The 26,235-nt window shown below is 40.2% G+C and overlaps 1 protein-coding gene across 1 annotated transcript in view; it reads right to left on the bottom strand.

Moving 5' to 3' along the window:
* Positions 1-18,471: 18,471 nt before the first annotated feature.
* TRPM6 (transient receptor potential cation channel subfamily M member 6) overlaps positions 18,472-26,235 on the bottom strand; it is a 55,621-nt gene continuing 47,857 nt past the window's right edge. Inside the window, 3 exon segments of the mRNA XM_072860933.1 lie at positions 18,472-18,666; positions 19,597-19,703; positions 25,632-25,683. Coding sequence (XP_072717034.1) covers positions 18,545-18,666; positions 19,597-19,703; positions 25,632-25,683 — 281 coding nt within the window. The 3' untranslated portion in view covers positions 18,472-18,544.

Here is a 26,235-nt window from a genome sequence, read left to right as displayed (position 1 = left end):
AGGTGCGAATTTTCTGTGGAAGTTCCTCCCTCCTTCTCAACAAAAGCCACCAACTGCCCATTGACACATTACAACTCTGTGCCACAGTAGCTCCCACTGTCAGGCAGGACTCCTAACCAGAACACATCCCTGTGCTAGCAGAGCTACTCAGCTTCTGGACTTGCATCCAGCTCACAGAGGGAGCAGCATCTCTCTCCCTTCCCCTGGTAAGACTCAGCCCTCAGAGATGTTCCCCAGCATTCCCTGCTCTCTCAGTGGGCAAAGATGGACCGCACTTTTTGGACCAATTTCTCCCAAAGGGTCTTTCATTCTTCTCTTTAACTGTAATGTAAGAATTACGTCTCTGGTCCTCACCTGCTGGTGAAGACAGCTGCAGGCATTTAAGGTCTCACAGGCCACCAGCATCCACTCTGCCACTTTGCTGGGTGTTAATGATTGTGGGAATGGCAGCAGTGAATGCATGCTGGTCCCTACACCATGTGGTTCACAGGCTGACACATTAACCAAAGCCCCCATCATCTCTCACGCTGAGATTTGCTAGGAAATATCAGTCAGAGCTTCTAGGTTGCAATATGACAAGAAAGGCTCCACCTAGAGCATATAGGGTCCCTGTAGAGGCCCCAGCGAGCACAATAGTTCCTGGTCAATAGTCTGGGTAATGTTGGACAGGAGTCTCTGGTTCCTGTTGGTCACAACAGAGGAGTACAAGAGCCTCTTCTGACCACAACATCCACGGAGGAAGTTGATGCCTCTGTCAAAAGCCTTCAGTCTGAGAAGGGCCAAGCTATCATAAAGACTGTTAAACTGCTATTCAGTTTTGTATTCATCCATCTTCCAGCTTCTTTCCAAGTCAGAGAGTCAGAAGCAGGTAACGACATGAGAGGGCAGTGGAAAATAACTAGGAAAGAAAGTAGGCAACATAGTATCTGTTGATGATCTGATGAAGACACTGTAGTATGTCCTCCCTGATGTGGAATGGAAAGTTTCACTGACCAGCTCTTATTTCTTTACCTTCCACTGCTAGGAAAAGAAAACTCTCCTCTCACAGCACCTTCATCAGAGAGGAACAATTGCTTCCATATTTAATGCAGCCCATAATCAAACCAAGTCATCATTGCCCTGCCTGGAGGCAGGAAGGTACAAGGTTTTTAGGCTGATGTTATTGAGTCTTTAGTAGACATCAAAGAATTTCTCAGGGAAAAAAAAAATAGGAAAAAAAAAAAAAGCTAAGCCCAGCCTTGTTTAGTAATGAGCTTACAATTAAAAAAGAAATAACTACATCTGGGTGCTTCCCACCTTCAAAAGCCTTGAAAGAAAATAAGCTGCATTCAAAGTGGTATTAATCATGCTCAATCTATTTCCCCTCTCACTGCAAATCAGTGCAGTTTTCAGCTAACAAGAATGGGTGCCCTACTTGAGCCGACAAACCCTATTCCCCCTGGTAGGAGAGGCACTTAGCATGGCATTACCATCATTACATCCCAAGGTTAAAGGCAATGAAACTCCAGGAGTGGCAAAGTCAAATCAGTTCAATTGTCTGATTGTTCATACTCATGAAGTAGTGAGGCTGGCAGGGGTCCAGAATAAAACTTAGGGCTTTCCAGAGGAGCTCCTTTAAGGTAATTCATTGCCCTCTCCAGTAGCTTAAATCAGAAGGGCTAGAATGGTCACAGTAAATGTGGCTCCTGACATTTCTTAAGAGCAATATTAGCAGATAGCCAGCTGCTAGGCCAGATGTCAAAGGTGCATTAAGAGCACTTGGTTTTGATCTAACCCATTCCCGAGAAGTAGAATGGATTTGGCTTTGAGCAATGCAATAAAAAAAGATTGTGATTAATGAAGCAGTACAACTTAATAACATAAGTTGACTCCCGCTTCCTTCTCTCTGGCATTTTCACTGTCCACAAAGCAGTTCTTTTACTTACCAGCAGGGACATGTAAAATGTTAATCATCAGTCTGTGGGCCATTAAAGAAGTTGCTTTTCCTTTCTCAACTTGAAAACCAAGGGGGAAGGATAATAGGTTTGGTTAACAGAGCTGTTCAGATAATGGAGAAGTTCAAAAAAAAGCATTCATGGAGTCAGCATGGGAGCTCGGTGCCTTAATCTATCCTTCTTACTAACCTGAGTTCAACATCTAGGTGGGGACTGGAATTCAGGACGGAGACAGAGGAGGAGTCTTTCTCCTTACTGGGGTGTTCCAATTCAGCATGGCCTAGAACAGCAAGAGAAGATGAAAGGATATTACTCCTTGTGCCTTATGATTTGAGCAGAGGGCACGCTGCCAGAAATAACCAGTTAATGTCTGCATTTTTGGACTTTCCACTAGGTAATGAAGTAAAATGCATGCAACTGCAAATTCAAGAGAGAAAACTAAATAGAACACAATATCTAATAAACAGCAGATATTTATAGCAAGAAGTGAGCATATAGAGCTCTCTCTGTACTCATTAGGCTGGTACAGAGAGCATCATGCACAGAAAACATTTTTGTGTAAGCTTGAGCTTGGAAAATTGAAGTGACTGACAATATTTAGAACAGGCTTCCTGCAGCTCTATAAGCCATTTTGCAATCTGTGAGTGAAGGGAACACCAGTACTGCTGTTCCAAGGAAAGGAAGGGGATGTAATTGTTCCAAATACCAATAATTACTGGGAGGCAGCTGCTAAGCTATGACAGTCAGACGGCCCTGGAGATCCTACCAAAATCAAGAAGCTTGTCAAAAGTTCAGTCCACCTGAGACCTCAGGCTGGATTCAAGCTACAGGTCTGTCCTCACAGGGCATCTAAACTTGCCTTAACTATTGTGTCTGAACCCTCAGCTTCAGGTGTGGTCTAGTATGAGATATAAGTCCGAAAAAAGAAAAAAAGACTTTTCACACTACCAGCTGCTCTTTATAAGTGATTTTTTTATTTTGTGTATTACGCATCACATTTCAGAACTTATTAGCCAAGCAATAAGCTTCAGCTGCTCCAAAAAACCTGTAGCCCCACCTTGAAAGTTGTTGCAGTAAACTCATCTGAAAATACAAGTACCTCATTCCTTACACCATCACAGTAATTATCATATATATATGATATATATGATAATATATAATTGAAATAATGTTATTATATATTATATATAATAATATATAAATAATACGAGATTATATAGTATTATATAGTATAATATATTAAGTATATGTATATTTTATATATACCATCTATAACATAAATATACATATATTAAATACATATTATGTATAATATCTATAAGATAAATATAAATATGCAGGCATAATATAAAAATACAGTCATTATATCACTGCTTCTGAAGGCTTACCTTTGCATGCCCCTGAATGAAGCAGCAGGCTTACAGAACATGAAAGGTTTGGGTTCAGGTGGAGGTAGCTAACTGCAAGGCTGCAGTTCCTAACATTGTAAGGCTGGAAATAAAAGATCTTTTCCTTTCTCCTTCCCACTCACTTTGCTTTCTTATTATTTATTATTTTATTTCCATATATTTTTGTCTTTTCCTGAATTGGATATTAAACATCCATAAGGACTTTTACTTTTGTAGTGGTTTTGAGGCTTGAGGAGGGGTGGTATTGTTGGGCTTTTTGTTTGGGGCAGGGGTGTAGTAACACAAATGCTTGCTAAAGGAAATATTAATTTTACAATATCTGTTAAATTTTAATTGGAAAGCTGGCACCAGCACTGTCTATAATTTCTTCCACATTGTGGACCCTGCATGCTGCAATTACATGTCATTGCTGTACCCTTGATTTCAGTTTTCTGAGAAGAGGGAAGGGATCTCTTTGTAAACCCATATTTCCTTTTCACAGTTGTGCTACAAGCCCTTGGGCCACAGATTCTCTAGCTGTGCTCAGGCAGGTAGGTGGACTGATCTGTGAGGAAGGGATTTGTACCCAAAAGTGAATGCTGAAAAACACAGGTGTGGATTTTGCAGTATATAATCCGATTTCCTAACAACAGGCATGACAATCTCCAAAAATCCTTGTGACAGGATTTTTTTGTTGTTGTTTCTTTTTGTCTTTTTTTTTTGCTTCTTTTTTTTTTTTGTTTGTGTGCCATTGAGTCTGCTTATTTATAAGAAAAGAAGAACAACAAAAATCCAAACTCGTGCTATTGGAGTAATTGGTTATGTAAACAGTGCTGGGTAGATGTGGTGCCAAGAAGCTACTGGATATGAGCTTTGAAAAAAGTAATGCAGTTTTCTCACAGTTCAAGCCCAACCTCACATAAGCAGCAGTATTGGGAAGCCAAGTGCAACTGCTGTGCAAATTATGTGCCTGATTCTAAAAAACAGAAAAAAAGGTTTTAGCACCCAAATAAACACAGAGCAAATCAAAAGGTTAATCATTGCTGGATAATAGTATGTGTTTCTGTTTGAAAATGTGCTCTTTTGCCCTCTGTATTATTTCAACAAACAGGTGGCTGCTTAGTTCGACTACCCTTAAAGAACAGAGATACCAACAGAAGACATTTTATTCATTTTATACTATTATAAATGTCTGAGTGTAGGAATTGTCTCCCCCAGCATTGAAATGCAATCTGTGGTGAAGAGCACATCAGATTTTTACTAGTTTTCAGCAGGAAACAAAGAACACTATGCATTACTCCTGCTTTACATGCATGAAGAGCCCAGCTTGGTCCTTAAGTCTTATTTACAACAATTTTAGAGTAAGAAAGATGACAAAGAAAGAAAGGAGCAATGGCATGTGGCTAACAAGCATGTGGGAGGTTCATGAAAAGATTGATGTATGGGTGTTCCACTGTGTATTACTAGGGTGTTGGCTTCAGTAAAGCAGGATTCCTGGGGAGTGAAGGTTACCCTCATGCCCTGGAAGGAACTGTGTGTGCTGTTCCTTTCAGGTTTAAGGGGTTTGACAAAGAGAAGGTCACGTAGGCAGACCTACCTGTGGTAAGGACTCTGTTCGAGATACACCGTTCCATGAAAGACACAGAGCAGATGCTTGATATCTGCCAAACTAATGCACATATGTGTTGTTTAATATTTTGGTCACACTTGGAACATTGAATAGAGGTGGGGAGGTCCTATATTAAATGATTCTCTGTTTCACAGGAGCCAGTGGGTCATTCTGCCACCACCTTTGAGAGGGAGTTAAGGTTCAGTTTGCCCAAGAAAATAGTAATGAGCTTGTTGTAATGAGAGTTATAGCACTTACAGAAGGTATTGACTCAAAGAGAGCAATCCCAGTGAAACAGCTGAGAAAAGAAATCTCAAGGGAGGGCCCAGAAGAAACAAAGGAAATCATGATGTCTGCTAAGATTTCCATTCCTTTTTTTAAGTCCCATACAACATGGTGGCCCATTTCTGGCTACAAAACCTTTCATCTGGTTTTCTAGAAAAACAGGCTGTTGAGAGAAGAGCTAAAATATTATTATAGTGGTAAAAAATTTCAGCTTGCTTCCCAAAATGACCATAGAGGCTTCAGCCCATGGAAAAAAGTGCAGTAGTTTAGACTTCTATGAAGGAAGAGCAAACAACTTTGTGTTTGCATTCAAACAAATACCACAGAGCAGCAAACACAGTAGCAGCTTCCTCATGTGTTTATTGTTTTGAGTACATGTTCCCAAGGTGAGGCAGAAATTCTCTGCTGTTGCTCCCTTTTGTGGTTGGCCCAAAGCATCGTGGCTGAGGCCAAGACTCAGACATTCAGATAGAATCCAGGACTTGATCCCATGGCAGAGAGGTAGTGAGATAGACAAGGGAATTAAAGCGTATGGGCAGAAGTTGAGGCCACAGTTGCTGAAGTATGTGAAAGGAGAGTGAGGTATGGGAAAGATTGCTAAAATGAGGCCTTCAGTTAGGTCATGCTCCAGAAGACCAAGATAAGAGTGCCTGATCGAGAGCAGAAGGTGAGGAATAGTAGTATGAACCATGTAAAATGAAGATCGTGGGTAAGAGTAATAGTCTGAGACTGAAGTGAAGGAGACTGGTGTTGAATTTGTATGCTTGCTAAGAGAGGCTATAGGATTAGAGACCAGAAAAGGCTTGAAAAATATATCCCATTAACTACGAAGTAATGCAAAAGTAACTCTTTAATTATTAAGGTGCCATGCCCTAAGAAAACTAAGGCCTGATGCCCACCTAATGGCAGTCAATAGTGGTAAATCAAAATCTTTAGTGGCTGTCCAGTGATTAAAAGTGTGTATCCCTGACATGCTGGTTTCCAGTTCTTCCTCCTAGCAATCAAACACAGTTGATGGAAAAAAGTACAAAAATTAAAACTATTCTTGTGTCAGTGTCTTCGGTGCTTCCATGGATCTGGAGCAACACTGTTATATTTAAAGTCCACAAAAAGCACAATTTCATCCTTATTCACATAAATAATTGTGTTATATTAATTCAATGAAAGAAAGAATGTAGGTAGGTGAAAGTAATTATCTGAAATTTGCTGGCACACAGAGGGTAAACAGCCAGCTGTCTGACTTCTCTCTCGGGATTCCTAAGGTTTCCAATTAGTGTACACATTCGTACAGAGGAAAAAGACAGCAAATCCATTCTGTGCTGATACTTAGCCTATCCAATTTGTTTCATAATGATCTATTATGTACTTAAACGATAGTAATATAGACGTGTCTACAGAAATTTAATTTGAACATCAGAGCTCTATGTAGCTCTCCAGAAAGTCTATTAATTTTAGATCAATATCTATTCCATGCTAGAATTTCACTAAATGAAGAAAGTGAGTCTGGCATACTTGCAGTCACACTCCATCACCTTAGCTCTGCCCACCAAGGGAATACCAGTCTTCTATCCCAACCCTTACCAAACTCTCCCCTTCACACATTGCCACACACACCAGTGCACAGTAATAAGCCTTTCTGCACAGGCACATTTGCAGTGAGAGTAGTTTGATCTATGCCCTATGACTGTAATATTCTTGTAGGACTAAAGTAACTACAAGAGTTGATGATGTGTGTAAGGAGGGATAATCGTCTAACTTGGGGAGAGGCATATTTTTACAACTTTGACCTTAAGTCTTTTCCAGTGGCTACACATTTGTATTTTATCAGGGTACACTTGAACCACCTAGGAAACATGGTTGGTATTCCATAAATTCAAAGTTTATTACAGCAAAGGAAACATTAAACATCCAAGGAGGGATTAGCCAAGTACATAATACATATGAGAGTTTGAGTTTCCAATAGGACCTGAAGTAGAAACTTTTCATTCTGTCCAGGTGAAAGCATATCACACAATGCAAGACATCTGGCAAAGTATTTGGCATATTGTGGAATGCAGGAGAGAAAAGCTTTTCCATTTCTGATACAAAGCAAGGTAACAAATATAAGTTAGCATGAAGCTGAGGCTGATGTTCTTTGAAATACGGAATACTTTATCATTTTGTATATTGTGATTGTACTGTTAATATCCTTTCTGGCTGGTATCACCTGTCATACGTGTAGCTGGAATGTGTACAGGTTCCTTAGGCTAATGATGGAGCAGCAAAGGACAATATCTTTGCTTGATGCTATCTGAGATTTTCTGTGGCTCAGGCCTATTACTGTAAGGCCATTTTTACTCATGCAGAATATGCAATGGTCAGAAAAGTTTTGTTAGGTTGGTTAATCCTGAAATCAAAACAATACAGAGAATCATGTAGGTCCACACAAGCCGAGAGTGTAACTTTCAGCTGACAAAAGATGACCACTGGCACCTGTGCAGGCTGGATCACAGAGACTAGACCTGCTGTGTAATTAAGGGACCAAGAAGTAGACAACCTCAGTCATCCTACCAGAAATACTCATGCTGTATTTACCTCTGAGGAATCTGCCTGATGGAAAGTAGTTCAGTGCTCTAAGCAGAAGGTGCAGAACTTCACAGCAAATGCTTCCATCATTCAAATATTAAGTTAATTTCATGTCTGGCTTGGTAGAAAACCTAATATGATATTACTACATGAGGATTTAGTCTGGATTCTGAAGGGTGTATTAGACAGAAACTATTAGAGGGGATTTGAACAATAATTCTGATACTCTTACATTGTGGGATGGACAGAATAAGATATGCTGGTTTAGATATCGCTGCCTTTTCACTGGGAATTCTTTCTTCAGAATGAAAGGCATTTTGGAAGTTCTGATAGTACCCAAAAGCTATGGATCCAAGTGGGTCTTAGGGGAGAGGAAAACAGCAGGAGAGGTTCAGAGAGAGGGTTAGATGGCTAGGTAGACAGACACTTTACTCAGACACTGATGTCTGGGTTTAAATCCTGGCTCCACTGAAGTCAATGGCAAAGTTGTGGGCTGCCTTTTGGCCTGATTTTTACCAAGAATTGTGTAAAAGTGATGTCTTTAATGGGTAACGTAGAACTATGAATGACATTTTGAGAGTCCTCAGTTTAGAAGATTGAAATGTTGCGTTTGCAGCTGCAGTGAGACACTAGCATAGGACAGGGATTCCACATGCCAATCATCAGACAGCCCACCACACAGCTGGTAGCGAGTGACCTCAGCAATTGCAGCTGTGTGGTCCAGCTTCCTATTCATGTTCATAAAAAGTAACTTGCAGAATGTATGTCCTAGTCAGCAGAAATCTGAGGCTAAGCTCCAACATGCTTTCGTGCTCAAGCTCTCCTGAGGTAGCTGCAAGCCCCTGTTTGCTGTTCAGATGTCATTAACTTTCAACACATTGGCCTAATTTAAATCTCAAAATTCAGATGTGAGAGAAGGGGCATTAACTGAGATCATATCTTGTTATGATATTAGCCACCTGTTATTAGCCACCACCTCTTGTAATGAAGTCAAGTGAGGTTAACTATGGATGCAGACTACAGCTAGGTCACTGCACTGTTTTGCTGCTTAGGATGCAACAGGGTCATTTACTTCTCCAATTCAAAGGACTCATATGAGGTCAATTACTTCCTCAGTTCATTATTCAGCGACAATGTGAAATTAAATGCTATCGTATGTCTCACACATGGGCTCAGGGGTCATGAGTCCAAAGCTCAATTACTGTCCCAATTTACTACTCAGGAAACACTGCTAAAAATTAATAGTTACATTCAGTTTAGCTGAAATGAACTGCCACTAACCATCTTTACAGTGATCACATAAAGTCCTACAGACTTTTCACACTGGACCTTCTGAGGTCATCTGTGGCCAGCGTTGAGTAGCTGGAGGTCAATGCCTGCCCTAGTTTACAGCTCAAAGGTCAATAAAAATCAATTGCTGACCCAATTCACTGAACCAGGATGTCCAAATGTTAATCATACCCAAGAATAAGCGTAGGGCCCAAACAGGGACAATTGCTGCCCTATTTTCATATGTAGACATACTGTTAAACCCACCTGCCCAAAACTTTATAATTAGGTCAGCATAATTTAACTATTCTTCCAGACCACTGGTCAGATGCAACAGATATCAATCTGTCTACTACATACGCTGCTCAGGGATTATCTGAGGTCAACAATTGAGCCACAGTTTGGTAGTGGAGGTAAATGAAGTTAAGCAAATTAAAATTTTCATGCTTAAAGATATATTCAGGTCAAATACTACCTCAGTCTTCTGACGAGGATATTGGTGGACATCAAACACTGATGAATTCTGTGATCTGAGGTTCTCTGAAGTAACATACTGATACAGTTCTCCACACAACTAGCAGTAAAGGGCAGCTACTGTGAGATACAGTTTGCTATTTGGCATTACCAGAGATCAGTTCCTGCCACATCTGTATCCAGAGCAGTTAGCTGCAGTCAAGCACAACTGCACTGTCTTGAACAAGGCCCATGGAAATGGAAAGACTTTTTTTTGTATGAAGTGGTTACCTGAGATTGAGTGCAGCCTGAGATTCATGCCCGGCATGAGCTCTCTCTTTCTGCTGTCCTCTTAAATACAATACACAGAGCAGCTCAAATGTTACACCAATTTAACAGTCAGAGGTTCTTTCAGTTTAAGTGCTGCCCAGGTTTCGTTGGCCATTTGAAGTAAACTACTGTCCTCAGTTTGATGCACTGTGGTCCTTTGAAGAAAGCAACTCTCCTTTTTTGCCACTCAGGGGTTGTTTGAAGTCAGCCATAGCTCCAGTTTGCCTTGCGTCCACCGGTCCTAGGTGCAGCCACATGGCCTCAGCGCACATCGCTGGGGAAACACGTAAGTTGGGATCAAGGGCTATTAGGAAGTCTGTCAAAAAATTAAGTAAAATTACAGATAGACAACTAGCATGATTGGACAGAGTGTGTTCTTAGCAAGTTAATGTAGGATAACAAATTGAGATAAGTAGTTGATGCATCAGCTATTTGACAGACACAGACAGGTTGGAAAACAAGCGGGCCAGCAGGAACATTGTAAGTGTGACAAAAGCAAATGCAAAGTCCTGCACATGGGATGGACTAACTCCATGCAGCTGTACAGGCTGGAGCCCAGCTGTACGAGAAGCAGCTTTTCAGAAAAGGACCTGATGTTTTTAGTGAAAAAAAGGATCTATGATTCTACATTTTTAGTGAACAAAAAAGCTAACCGGAGTTAACAGAGAACCTTTGTGGTAAAATGGGTGTCAGGGCCCTCAGTGCACCAGCAAGCTCTGTGATCTCTTCCCCTCACTTGTAGCAGTTAAGCTGCATATGCTCTGATACAGTGCAGCTGTAACCTGGGATCAGATCGCTGTGAAAAGAGCTACTTGACAAAGGGCCTTTTGGGGGACCCTGTCTATTCTCTGGGGAGCTGAGGCCCTCAAGCTTGTTTTTTGCCTGCACCTGCTCCACACCTGACTAGACCCAGACCTGCAGCCTCTGCTTTGCGGCTTGACGTCAGATCACCTCATCACTGCAGCACTGCCTGGCAATCAGAGCTGTTGGCAGCAGGAAACACATTAACAGACAGGAGTGAAGCCAGCAGAAAATGTATCTGGGATCTTCTAGGAGCCCCACAGCTAGAGGTGCTGTGGAGACATGTTGAAATGAAGGAAATTACAATTAGATACATGGAAATCTTTTTTAAAGGATAAAGCAGGAGTGATCAAATACTGGAACTGATAGCCAAGAAAAGTTGTGAAATCTCCTTTGTTGGAAAAAAAGCAAAATTTACCTGGGAAAGGGCATGAGCAACACGATCTAATTTTAACTGCTTTGTGCAGAGAGCTGGACTAGATGAACTTCAGAGGACACTTACAGACTGAGCTAATCTATGTTTGTATGAGTTGAGGACAGTCCTGGCTGTCAGTTGCTCTACAGAGATCATCTGAGGTCAATGTGAGATGCAATTAGCTGCACAGAGGTCATTCAAGGTCAGCCAGCTCTCATTGCCTGACCAGGGGTCACCTCAGGTCAACCTCAGAGCCACTTATCTATGCAAGGAGTCATGTGAGGTCAATCACAGCCATTATTTTCTGCCTAGCAGGTCATTTAAACTCTAATTTAAATCCAGTGAATTTCACAGGGGTAAACTGAGATCTACCTTAATATCAATTAAAGGTGAAAATAGCCCTCATATTTTGTCCAGGGGTCATCTGAGGTTAACCTGAGATGCAACCAGTTGACAAGGGGATCATCTGAGATCAGCAAAGTCCTTGTGTGCTGCCTAGGAGTCATTTTAAGTAAACCTGAGATCCATTCAGCTGTCTAGAAATCATTTCAGGCCAAATGGATCTGCTTTTGCAACCTGGGGTCATTTGGCATCAATATAAGAGCCACTTACCTATTTGGGGGTCACATAAGGACAAATATCAGCCCCCATTTCCTTCTTAGGGGTCGTTTGAAATCAACTTGAGATACAGTTAGAGGCTCTAAGTGTCATCTGAGGTGAACATGAGATCCAAGTACCTGCTTGGGGTCATTTGAGGTTAACATGAAAATCAATAACCTGCCCATGATCACTGGAGGTCACCACAGCTATTCAGGAAGGTCATCTGAGGTCAACTTGAGGGCTAAATACCTGCCATAAGGTCATCTGAGGTCAATCTGAGGGCCAATTAACCTGTCTGGGGTGGGTGTCATCTGACATCATCATGAGACCCAGGTATATACAAGGTGTTGTCTGAGGTCAACTAGGCTCTTGTTTGGAGCCCAGGATCATCTGAGGTCAACTTGACATCCAATTACCTCCACAGAGGTCCTTTAAGGTCAACACTGTTCTCATTTGGAGGAGGGGCAATCATTTAAGGTCAGCTTGAGATCCAATTAAACAGCCAGGGTTCATTTGAGGTCAACCAGAGAGCCTGTTAGGGTTCGTGTGAGGTCAGTGCAGCCTTTGTTCAGTTCCCAGAGGTCATTTAAGGTAAACCTGAGATCCAATTAATTGCTTGGTTTGTCATTTGAGGTCAACGTGGCCCTCATTTGGTGCCAAGGGATCATTAGAGGTCAATCAGAGTCCTTGTTTCCTGTCTGAGGTCATCTGAGGTCAATTGGAGATGCAACTCTCACTGCAGGGTCATCTGAGGTCAACCCTCATGGTTGTAACACAGGTCAGTTCAGGTAAACATGAGTTCTAATTACTTATGGGGTTCACTTGAGGTCCAGTTCGCCCTTGTTTGAGCCCCAAGGCTCATCTGAGGTCAACATGCTAGCAAATTAGCTAAAAGGGATCACCTGAGGACAACATGATAGCCAACGATCTGTGTGGGGGTCATCTGAGGTCAATGCTGCTCTCATTTGACGTCTGGGGTCATTGAAGGTCATCTTAAAATGCAATAAATTGCCCAGGGTCACCCTGGCCCTTGTTTTCATTCCACAAGCTATTTGAAGTCAAATTCAGAACCAATTAACCTGTACAGGAGTCATCTGAGATCAACCTTAATTCTGATCAGTTACTTGAAATGAGGCCAGATCAGCCTGGCCTCCTTTGGTGCCCAGAGGTCATCTGAAATTAATTCAGACCACATTTCCTTAGGGTCACTTGAGACCAACCTGAAATCCAGTCAGTAGCACAGTGGTAATTTGTGGCCATCCCTAGCTTTCATTTGCTGTTACAGGGACTTTGAAGACCATCCTGGATCTCCCTTGCTCTCCTTGGTCAGTTGCTGTGCAATGGGAACCTCTAAATTTATGCCTCCTCTCTCCAGTCCCTTAATTTGATGCAAAGAAGATATCTGAGATCCATTTTAGGCCTCTTCTCTCTTCACTATTTTGTGGCCATACTCTGCCTCTATACTCTGCTAAGGTTCCTCACAGGTCAACTCCAGCCTTTTTGTGCTTCTCAAAGATTGAGAGTGGTCACAGTCAGCTCTTCTTCTGTGCGTTATGCCTATTTAATCTCAGCTACAGGCCTAATTTGAGGGGGTTGCCACAAGAGTTCAAACGTCCTTCCCTATGTGGGTGCAGGCTGGGAGAATCTGTGGTCATCTACTTTCATTTTGTCCAACAGTCAGTTGAGCTCAGTCAGATCCAACACTTTCACTTTGCTGCAGGTTCAGGTGAGGTCAGCTCCTGGTTTGATCTGGGGCAACCTATATAGCTTGAGTTTAATCTCAGCATTTATATTCTGCTTACTGGTCATCTCAGCTGAAATCCATTCCCTGTATTGTGGAAGATGGTTATACAAGGCTAGCTACTAATCCAAGCTGCTCCACAGAGGTTTTCTGAAATTGAATATTCTTCTCATTTCCCAGGTAGGATCTCACAGTCTGACCAAATTTCACTCTCCAGTGTATTGTGAGGTTAAAGCTCAGTGTTGATTTAATGGAGTAGTTTGTCCTAGTTCATGTGACGTGACAGTTTGCTGCTCAGACATTTTCAGAGGTCAGATAATACTTCAAATTTCATAGCAGGGGTCATCTGAGGAGAAGCATCTCTTTTTTTCATCATCAGGTGAGACACTTTCCTGTTGAAACCAGGCCACCTGGGATGCACGGTACACACAAATGCTCTATGTTTCAGTAAAGCCTGCCTCATGCTACAGACCACAGAAACAAGGTGATGTTGGCAGTATCTCTGCAGGATGAGAGTTCAGTCAGGAAAAACAGCAGGAGAAAGGCTCAGAAGTCGGAGACCGCTCTCTGAGCCTCAACCTCCCCTCCTCTTCCTCTTCTCTCTCCTCCTCCTCCTCTTTCATCTCCTCTTCTGTTCTGCCAGCCATGGGTATGTTGGACTGCCTGCACAGTGTCAAAACCCAAATCATGTTTGTTCAATGACAACCCGAGAAATGGAAGGTTTTAGCCATCTACCCAAATCCCTGACACAAAGAACACAGCCAGGCTTCCTTTAGTCAACCAAGTCACTGCTTTTCTGCAGGACTTTTCTCTGATTTTTCTTCTTTAATGTTCAGCACTTTATCACAACTAAACACCAACATCTAAATGGACCCAGGTTATCTTAAAACACTACTTTATTTGCTCTGTCCCTGTGAACAGAACTAATGCCAGGTAGACAAATGAACAGAGCATTGCAGCTGTTTACACGCTCTTCGATATCAAAGAGGAAAATAGCTTTCGTTTGGTTTTAGTTTGAAATTTTTCTTCCCCAGCAACAGTTACCATAAATTAGGGGATCAAACTGTCTTCCAGAATAATTCAAGATATAGCAAATACAGTAAAGAAAAGCTGAAAAGCAGTAACGGATCTTGCAAAAGGTCTAGCAACAAGGAAAGGGCTGACAACTCTGCTGTGATCGCAGGTTATGTGAAGGCCTGGGTCACTCCAGACAGGCTTTTCTTTATTTCTGGGATCACTTTTTCAAGCAAAAAGTGACTGGGATCAATATCCTAAGAATGGAGAACAGATATAAAAGGTAGCTGATATAAAATAACACATTTGACAATGAAGTCAATGGAACGCCACTCATTTGTATCAGCTCCTTGTTTACACTAGTGGCTGTACAGGCTTTTTACATCACAGATCTAGAATTAGAGTAAAAAATAAGACTGTCACATTAAAGTGATTATATTTATTTTTCTTAAATCTGCAACAGTGAATTTGTTTACTAACTACCAAGTTTTCTAAGAATCGAGCATGCATCTCAACTCAAAAAAAAATCCAAAGTTTATTCAACATCTAATAAATTATGATCTAATAAATAAATAAAACATCTCATAAAGTATCTACTTTCTGCTTCTGTAAAAATAAATTTTTACTTATTGGACAGGTGTGGAAATATTCTTGCTGCAAGCATATTGACTACAAGAATAAAACTAATGCTACTACACCATTAAAACAAAAGGAGAGCTGGTAACCACAATAAATACAGAATTAATACCTGTTTATTACCTTGAGAATAAAAATTAAAATAACTGCATTATTTTCCATATGTTACTTTCACCTGTTTCCCCTAGTGCTTGGAAACATATTATTCCATTCTACACCAATCAAGAACAGAAACATTTTGAAAATGTGTTTTTTATTCTTTTGAAACCGTATGAAATAGATTGACAAAACCACAACAAATACAAATACATTTCTAGAAAATATAGATGTAATATCCCTTCTGTCTTTATTGCACTAACAATAAATGCATAACCCCGAATACACCACAACTACGAATAAAAGAAAAGAAAAAAAGCCTTCCTGAGAGTGAGGTTTGCAATTTCTGAATATTTTTCATGTTTAAGCTACATCTCCAATGCAGTAGCTGCCAGAAACACATTTTGCGTTGAGTAATCTCAACTGAATTCCTAAGTAAGCATCTTTTAAACTCATATTAAAATGTGAGTTTATAAATACTTTGGTTTCAATTTATTTTTTCAGAATGTTACTGCCTGACTTATTTGAGCAAAGTAAGCAAGACTTTTTTTCCTGAACCCACCAGAAGTATAAAATAAATTCCTGAATGTGCTTTTAAGCAAAAACAAACACTGAAACTAATAATCAGAAAACCCTACAGTCTGACATGCAAGATTTCCTCTTCCACACGAGTTGTCAAGCAGCTAGAGAAAGAATGCTGTCCTGCATATCTTTCATTCCACATGCACCATAGTTTTAGTATGTGGCTTATTGCTCTTCCTGTTAAAGACTGCTGGGTTTTTTTCATGTTTTCAGTGGGCATGGGCATCAACCTGAGGTCAGTATTTAGACATCAAAAGACATTTTAAAGAATGTACAGAATTTGTAGTAAGAAAGACACTGAGGACTCAAAAGAAATAAAAATAACTTTTTCAAATTATTTTCATTATAATTTATTACTGAACTATGACAAAGTTGGGGGGGAAAGGTTTCTATCCAAATACCCAAATGTACAGTTTAGTGAAATGTGAATCAGCCCTTCCAAAAAAGTGCAAAAAGAAAGGTAAGGCAAAATTAATTAACCAGCAGAATCACTGGAATTTTCTAACTTAGTGTCTCCATGCATGGAAAAATTAGTGCTAGGATACAAGTATATAATGGAACGATTTCAAATGGCTCCTTTTCTTGTTTCATCACATTAATACTTCACACTGAGTAAAAGTAAATATCAAAAATGTTTATATCAACTATATTTTAAAACAGATTAGCATCTTGCAAGGAACTCCAATCTGAGGGGAAGGCAGTATGTACCTTGATGGGTACATAACAAGAAGGAGTAAGATGAATCTACACTGAACTATATGCTGTAAGAATTCTCACAAGTATTGCTTTGAATGCAGAAGCCACTCACTCTTGAAGGCAACAGGAGGGTTGTCAAGAAAAGATCATCTGAAGTATGACTTGTGTATACCTTCAAAACTTAAAAAGAAAGAAAAGGTACTCGGGCCCAGCCTGGTGTGGAGTTTATTTTTTGTGTCAAATATGTATGTGTTCAGAATTTATGGCAATGATTGAGAAAAACAACACTATCAGGGCAGGACTTAAATTGTCCTTGGCTTTAAAGATACATTTATGTGTCATTCAACTTAACTGAACTATAAGGCATACTAACAGTTAGAGATCCTTTATAGAAAGTTCTGTCTTTAAAGTATATATGTATGCATGTAAGCACATATCTCCCTAAAGCCAAATTTTAAGATGATAATCACTGGAAGCAGAACTAGTGCCTTACCAGCAAAGAGATCAAAATCCACCATCATTCTGCAGAGATGCAATTAAATAATCTCTTTCACAGACAGGTGAAGCCTTCTGATACATTGAATTGCTTCCAAAAAAGCCAAAGGGAAGTACATTTTTTGCAAAATGAATACTATAACCTAACAGGGAAAAAGGCAGGGGTTTTCCACAAAAATAATCTTGCAAAACTATCCTTAAAAAGATAAAAAGCAAGAAGAATCTCTTCAGGATGCTCTCAGAAACTGAAGGCATCTCAGTTGAACATAGTGTAGGTGATTACTTCAATGCCATCATCAGTATCATAAATAACATAAAAACTTGGAACATATAACTTCTAATTCCTATGTCTACATAGACATTTTCTAAATATACCAAATGAATGATAGATCATAAGAAATAGGCCCCTTACGCATTAAAATTTACTATCAGCTGTGGTGGAAATACGATTTTGTTTCTTATTCAAGTATAAAGTTTTCTGTTGACTTACATTTCAACATTAGGTATTTCTACTCAATACAAAAGTACAAAGTTTCTTTAATGATAGATGTGAAATGTAACACACTAGTTGTATTAGAGATATTTATGCTGAGCACTTCATTTCAATCTTTATTCTAGAAAAATCATATTGCACATAATTGATTTTTGTGTTTTGTGAACTTCTACTGGAAACAGATGACATCAATAGAAATATGCAGATGCTGCAAAAGCATACATATAATTGCACCACTGTTAAACGAAAGTCCTACGTACAGCCTGACATTGACAACAGGAAGTTAAATACCAAACAGAACACATTATTCTTTGTGACTTCTAAAATCTTTGTTGCCAATTACAACTTTAAAATATTCTGAAGCTAAAATATTATAAAGAAAGGCAGGTCCTGGTTAAAAGTTGAATCACATTCAAGGTTGTTCTTTATGTTTGTATTAAAGGTCATAGATTTATCAAGTTCATCAACTCAAAATGTGGGTCCAATACTCTAACCCTTCATTGTTCAACTTGTTCTTGGTACGTGAAAAGAATTCAAGGTGAAGCTCCCACGAAATTTTTCAGTCTACCTGCTATATCAGTGACTACTGTTTAAACCACTAATTCATTACTCATACATTCTTGGTTTGTCTCTGCATCAAAATCAACAATAAAGAGAAATATTTCTGCAATTTCCTAGAGAGTCTCCGATGCCCAAGGAAAAGTGAGCATGGGGCTGAACGGGCTCTGAAAATGAATGATTTGCACATGTGTATTCATTCAGTTATTTACGAAAGAGCAGAGAGAGAAACATCAAATCACTCACCCTTGGAAATATCTTGTCACAGTCATTTTCCTAAGAAAGCACAGTTTGGAACTGTAATCCCCATTTCAAAAAACAAAAAAAGGCACTGATGAAACAGTTCATCCAGCTAAGGGGTGACCTGCTCCTGGCAATTCACTGAACTGTACAGGAAAGACCAGCACAAGTGCACAGAAGGGGAGTAAAGACAATTTTTTTTATTCCTTGACTATAGAGTCTGTCAAGGGCAGACATGCTGCACTCAGGCACCTGCGTTTTGTTCTTTTGGACTGACCCATGGCAGTGATAAGGGGCAGGTTTTCAAGCACACAAACACATGGGCTCTGCTCACAGCCACCGCTTCACAGGCGCGTGTCATACTCCAAAGGCTCGTCTTCATTGTCAGCTTCTCTGGTGCTTGTCTCCATTTCTATTTCGAAGGCTGGACCGACCCTTTCCAGTGTGTAGTCACTTCTTCTCAAATCTATGGCAAGAAAATAAATTCAATTGTGCAGCCAAGTAAATGTTTGAAAAGCACGTACACCCCAGGCAGTGTCCAACCCAGTGACTGGTGGCAGCCTCTTAGCCGTTTCCAGGAGGAAGAAAATCTGCAGCGGGACAAATCAGAGCCAGGGGGATTAGAGCCCTATGTGGAACCAAAATGGTGTGAGCTGATAGGAATGAACCTTCCCTGACTGTATTCATTCAGCTGATATTCCCCTCTATTATCTCTACCTACCACAGACACAAATAATCAAAACCAATATCACTGCAGTTTCTGTTTCAGAATCAAACAGCAATTATTACTCCATGTAGGCACTGAAAGGAAGGAGCTTTCCCCTAGAAAAAAATAGGTGAGTGGAAATTCATCCAGAACAGCAATCTGTTTTGGCTTTGAGTCTTTTAAATCCACCCCACATCAAACAGAAGCACATTCTATCAAATCTAACATGAACAACAGGCAATCCAACTAAGCAGAAGTAAGGGCTGCAGTGTACAGGACCCTATTCCAGGGACAGGAAACCTCCAGTGAGTTTTTCCCTGGCTAATGCATTGACAATTTTTAGATCATTCCTCTTTCTCATTCTAAAAATTATTGCTGATGTTACCTGTAGTGATGACCCTGGAAAAATGAGCTACCATTTTGCAAAGCAAAGGAAACAATTCAATGGGTAGAAGTTTGCATGCTGAATGCTAACATCAGGTTGATAGGCTCCAACCCTTACACAGTTGCTGGGCAAAAGTGCAAGGTAAAAGAGCAATATTCTGATACCCACCTTTGCACAGAGAGAGTGTGCCTGCTATAATCTTTCAGCTCAACAGAATTTCAGTTCTTTATAGCACGCCTAGCCCTTTACTTCCTTGCACTTAAAAAGTTATACATAGATTAAAAATTAATCTTTACTTTGCATACCAGGAAGTTTCAGCCTCCTGCAGCAAGAGTTACAACGATGCTTTGTGATGAAGTTTCTTATTGCACCTTCTCCTAGGTTTGCTGGTCCAAATACCATCTTTCCAGATCTAAAAGAAATAGTATTAAATCATCAGTGAACTCAAAATGCAGCAATTGTCGGGGAGAGAGATGATGATGCTTTCTAGTTTTTAAATCAGAGATGTTAGCCCTTTGTATAAAGACAATCAAAGCTTAGTGCACATCACAAGTTTCTTAGCTCTGGGACAAGAAAACTGCCAATTCTGGTAAGTATTAGTAGCCTACATATACCTCCCACTACTTTTTCTTCCTGCTGCATCTCAGAGATGCTCTAAAGGGAGACAGGACAGACACAGAAGTTCCTACCAAAACGCTCAAAGAAAATTTGGCCACAGTGACATTCAGGCAACATACGCCAGAATCTGAGTGACTCTGTTGCAGCCACCGTTCATTCTCATCAAGCAAATGGTTTGGTTCCGGTTTTGACAGTAGGCACCTGGGAACAAACCAGAACTAGCAAGGACTTACTTTTACCTTATTTAAGAACAGAAAGCCAAAAACAAGCAGAGCCCTAGTCACATCAGTATGCAGCACAGAAAAAAAACCAAAGTACACTGCTGACAAGCAAGGCTTTAAAATTTATTGGCTTCTTCCTATGCTCATTTCCATGTGTCTGCACTCAGGCCAATTCAGCAACATTACTAGGGGATCCATTTGTGGAAGTGTATTGCATATTCCGAATGAAGCTGACACAATTACAAACAGAAGCAAGCTATATCCACACATGTATTAGAAGTACCACATAATTATAACAGATTCTTAATGTAGTCTGAAAGATCAGTGTTCATTAATTTTAATATTGCTCCACCATTATTCTCAAGAATTTAATTGACATTCTAGACATCACAGAACACAGCACACAAGAAACACTTCCAAAGAAACTTTATGAATGCTAGTATTTTATTTTAATGATATGCAGAGTGGAAACAACACATTTTAAAATCTGAAATCAATTACAGCTCTGAGAAGCTACAGAAGAAGATTTTAACTCTCTCAAATCTATCTGTACTCCACACTAACAAAATATATTCTCTCTAAAGAAAGCAGTTTTCAAATATGACACTCTCCCCTTTCACACAGGAGAAAAGCAATGATTAGCCAAAACTACTATAGAAAACTTAGTATCTATCAAATTTCTGGCAGACACTAAAGACTATCTGTCTCCTGGATCATCTGAAGGACTCATCTAATCAGCCTTTACTGCAAATTAGTACATCAAACGAGGCAAGAAGTGATATACTATTTAAGTGCCATATATACACTTTAAATGACATGATGCTATATAGCCATTTCTATCCCTTAGCATAATCTGGTAAAATGCCAGTAAGAATACAACATACTTAAGTATTTGCTTGGGCAGGCATAGGAAATTGAGAAGACTTCACTAACTCCAAGGCTACAGAACCACTCTGATACTTCCTCTGATCTAACTGTTATTCCATGCAAAGTGCAGCAAATGGCACAAGACAGACTGATAATTTTCTCACACTGTTGTGAGATAAACAGGGACACTGTCTGCAACACACGTAAAGTAATCTTTCCTCTCTACCCAGCATGGCAATGGTTCAAGAGGAATACTTCATTTAAATTTGGAAAACTATTTCAAGAAATAAGGGGATAGATTGGGAAAATAACAAGAATGACCAACAGTCTAGAAATCATGACATACATGAAAACATTAGGGGGTAGTGTAAAAAGAAAAAAAAATAAATTGAAGGAGAAGATGGCGACTATCTTTGAGCTTGTTGAAATTTTTTTCTCTATGTTGACAGTAGACAGAACCAGAAAGAAATGTTTCAACAAGGAAATCAGGAAAAATCTTTCAGACAGTAATGATAGCAAACTATTGAAAACAGATGCTCTGGGAATTTTTTAAGGTCATCCTTGGAAGAACGTAAGACTTGTCTGTACAAGACCTGTAAAACCAGGAATGACCTGGTGCAGAAGAACCAGCTGAACTCTTTGGGTCCCTTCTAACCCTAACAAATGTCTTATAAACAAGGTCACTCTCCCGGTTATTCAAGGTCTGATTTGGTCCAAGAAGAGAAAAATACTGCACCCAGCTTTCCTGTTTCCCAAGCAGGTGTGTCCTGGTTTCAGCTGGGATAGAGTTAATTTTCTTCCTAGTAGCTGGTTTAGTGCTGTGTTTCAGATTTAGTATGAGAATAATGTTGATAACACACTGATGTTTTAGTTGTTGCTAAGCAGTGCTTACACCAGTCAAGGACTTTTCAGCTTCTCATGCTCTGCCAGGTGCACAAGAAGCTGGGAGGGGGCACAGCCAGGACAGCTGACCCCAACTGGCCAAAGGGCTATTCCATACCATATGGCGTCATGCTCAGTATAGAAACTGGGGGGAGTTGGCTGGGGGGCAGCGATCGCTGCTCGGGGACTGGCTGGGCATCAGTCGGCGGGTGGTGAGCAGTTGCATCACTTGGTTTTTTTCCTGGGTTTTGTTCCTCTCTCGCTCTCTTGTTGTTTTCCTTTTCATTACAATTTTTTTTTTTCCCAGTTATTAAACTGTTCTTATCTCAGCCCACAAAGTTTTCTTACTTTTGCTCTTCTGATTCTCTCCCCCATCCCAGCAGGAGGGGAGGGTGAGCAAGCGGCTGTGTGGTGCTTAGTTGCCGAGAGAAGCTAAACCACGACAAGGTGCATTAATGTGAGCTAATCGGCTTAAAAAACCAAAACATGCTCCTCCTTTTGTGCAGAGCCTTACCTAATAGTTATGCTCCATAAATGCCTACCGGATTGTACCAGAGTGGTCCTGGCCAGCAGGCAGGTAACACAGACTGTGCTGTTGCAAAGAGTGCTCCTTATAGTCCAGAGCTACAAATGCCCGAAGCAGACAATAAGACATTTACAGGCCTTTACTGATGGAAGGTAAAGGACTGTGGGGGAGCTTCATGGCAAGTAGCACCTTTCCAGGGAGGTGCCCAAGTCATTTATTCAGTAGTGTTTGTGATTTAGGTCCCAGTCCCCCTGTTTCAGTTGTGCAGGTTTCTGCAGAAGAGGTTCAGTTCACGCAGATGTTTTTTCTACTGGCAGCAAATCAACTGTAAATTGTTTGGCTGGAAGTGCACAGCTTGGTAAATATTCAATAGATTTGTTCTTCAAAACACATGCTAATGAGTAGTTTCAGAGAACGTCTCTCCACTCGTTACTAAACCCTTCAGCCCATCACTATCTGCTTGAGAGCTTTCAAATGGGAGAGTAAGAGACCTAGCACCTCTGACTCCTCCTTTTCACATGTTTGTAATGAGATTTTTGACTGCCAGCGCCCTTTTTCTCACCTCTCTCAGCAGGCCTAATGCATCAGTTCTTTCCAATTTGAAACTCAGCCCACTATTTTCCTCATCTCTGAATCTGCTCTACAGACACTCTGTACCTAGTGTCTGTGAAAGCTTTACCGGCGTGGACTTTGTTGTGGATTTGGCAAGTAGTACACACTAACAACAGCATCCAGAGTACTGCTTATGAGGCAATTCTTCCCAACGTTTGGGCGGTACAGGAGTCTCCAGGGACTGCACTGTGTCACGACCTTGCTCCTGTGCCTTGATTACTTCTGCTTTTAAAGGAAATCTTTGTGAACGTTATACTTGCATCATTTTATCACTTCATACAACCTATGCAGTCCACATGGCCAGATCTTCAATTGATGTTAAATACCCATAAACTTACACCGATTTACATCAGCTCAGGACCTGTCTGAGATGTCACAGTATGAGGCATGCTTTCCAAACAGATCTGTTATTTTTGTCGTGGTACTGTATATAAAACCAAGACACAATGCACTATCACAGAGCTAGAGGTCACATTTTGCCTTTACAAAGTCCATTTCAAGACAGCATGCAGGATGCATGAAAGAAAAGACTCATTACAAGATAATGACATGAGCCACTAAATCAATGGAATTAAGGAAGCAAAACATAAATAATTTAACTATAAGTAGTGCTAAAATTTGAATCAGCCCTGTCAGTCAGATGCCATCTATTTTCTCTCGGGCTTGTAAGAGAACATAAGCTCAAAGCAACTTTTGAGGCAGCGCACAGGTTTTGATTAAATGTCTCACCTACAAATGAAAACTTAAACCAGATCTTGCTACTGCCAGAAATGTTTCTCTTGTGAGCAAATGAAGGTTAGAGCAAAGACAGTGCTTTTACATTGTTATTGTTATTACTATTTTAGAAAGTGTTTCTTAGAATTGGGTATCTGCTAGCTGCTTACAGAATCCATCCACGGTCTCATTGCCTTATTCCTTTAGATCCCTGAATCAAAACAATATAGTTTCACAACTTGCTGTTCTGAAGATTTCCCTGAACATAAGAAAATCAAGCTGGTTTTGATTAATTAATCAACACTTGCTCTTTAACTAGGACTTGACTGTTTTGCAGATGATAAAAACCAAAACAACAAAAAGTTCTGAAAATGAGATCTGTGTGATCAAATTTTAGTAAGCATGACAAAATTATTTAATAACAAAAATAATCCAGAAGGACACTAATAAACATAAGCTTCAAGACAATGTAGATAAATATTATTTTTATTTTAAAGAGGATAAGCTGAGTTGCCATGTGAAGTACTGCGGCCAATGACTGGCCACAGTCTTCACTAATAACTACTACAGTTTATGCTACCACTGGTATAAAAAAATCCACTTGAACAGTAGCAAACCAGACTTTAATACATCTATAGCAATACCTTAAAAATATTTGCTAAAATCTAGTGAACAACTACATGATTGACCTCTCTGCCTCTATCCTAAGCTATCCTTTTGTCACGGTCCTATGACCTACTTAGGGCAAAGACTTTTGCCACTGTGAGGTGCTCAGCATATTTTTGATGTTGCTTCCAAAATAAATATTATATGGCCAATACACCTACATTCATAATTAAACATTCATATAACATTAATACAGTCATTTATTACTAATCTTATTAATGAAATATTAATAATGGTTCCAGAACTAAGAACCTGTTTCCAAAATTAACTTGTTCTGAGTTCTAGGGAAGTCATCTGATATTTCTATAGTTAATTGCCCTTTGTATTAAATCAGACTATTCATATTTATATCTTCCTTCCTGCCAACCATGAGGCACCCCTTCAATCAGATGACATGAGCCGAGCAAGAGGGAGCCAAGCTGAGCACAAGACAGTGGAAGGGCAGGGATGACAGGGCACAGCTGGGGAGATGTGTGGGTTTAGGAAGACTACCCAGAGAAGAGGACCCTGCAGGACAGCAACCATCAACACCACTGCTTCTCCTCTCGCTACAGCAAATACCAGCAAGGAGCAAGGTCGCAGGATGGGAGAATGGCCATGGTTCTGATTCTGAATTTGATGCATGAAGGCAGACTGCTACTTCTGTGTAGTCTCTCTAGTTTTTGTAACTTTCCACACATGATTTACCATCTCCATGTCACAGCTCTGAGATTGTAACATGCAGTATGCTTAAATGCACCACTAGGACCCATTGGAAAGATCAGAGATCCAGAGGCCCTCTCCTCATCCTCTTAAGCCACTGTGGTCCCATATACTCCATGAAACAGTGCTCCACCAGGCAGGGGAAAACAGACTGTCACATTTAAGTTACTGATGACCTCCTTCAGTGCAAATTTGTGAAGAGACTTACAGGGTCTTCCGTCTCCCATTCCTGCTCTCCCTGCATAGCCCTGAAAACTCCTGTGCTCCCAGCACAGCAACACTGACTCTCCCCACCTTTCATACACTGCTCACCACATGTTGGGAGCTGGGACACTTACAGCCCCCAAGTCCACAGTCCTCCAAAAAACAGCGGAGGACGTAGTCTCTCCATTGCCATCATACCTTCATTTAACCCAAACACCATGTGAAAAATAATTAAATCTCTCACACAAAACACAAAAACCATCCTAAATATACAGACTGTTGACAGAACAACTGAAGTGAATGACAATTTCATCAGAAAGAAACGTACTTTTTGTCTTCAGGTTTAATCACAGATGGATCTGTAAGGTTTTCCCCAACACCTACAACAAAATCAACAGTGTGTGTTACAAAGGAAGGTAGTCATGATTTCATAATCTGTCACTTAACAAAAATGCAATTATCCATTTTCTTTGTAGATCATAAAGTGTCATAGTTAAAGTGGTCATGAGTTAAAAAGAAAATGCTATGAGTATAAAAATCTGCTAAGTATTGGCAAACAAAGAGTTCTTATTACAGTCCTGACTTCAGCTGCTTTGAGGTTTATTTACATGTAGACGGAAGGCTTATGCAAATGCACTAAATATTATGCTGAAGCTCAACTAAGTAAAATGTGACCAACCATAAGACTGCTATTTAAGTTGGAGTAAAGGTATTAATCAGATGTGGATCTTACTGATATCAATAGATCTACTCTCAGATATACGTTCTCTTCAAGGTAACAAACACAACAAGTCACAACTTAGTGATTTGCAAATGCTTGGGTCTGTTATCCCTTTTTTCTTCTAGGTGGCCATGGAAGCATATTAAATAATTTCATTATGATATGTGAATGCTGATAGTTTTTGCAGTTTTCCCCAAACTGATGACATACT

Source organism: Ciconia boyciana, chromosome 4 (genome assembly GCF_034638445.1).
Source record: "Ciconia boyciana chromosome 4, ASM3463844v1, whole genome shotgun sequence".
NCBI classification, from domain to species: domain Eukaryota; kingdom Metazoa; phylum Chordata; class Aves; order Ciconiiformes; family Ciconiidae; genus Ciconia; species Ciconia boyciana.
This window is presented reverse-complemented; position numbering and strand designations above follow the sequence as displayed.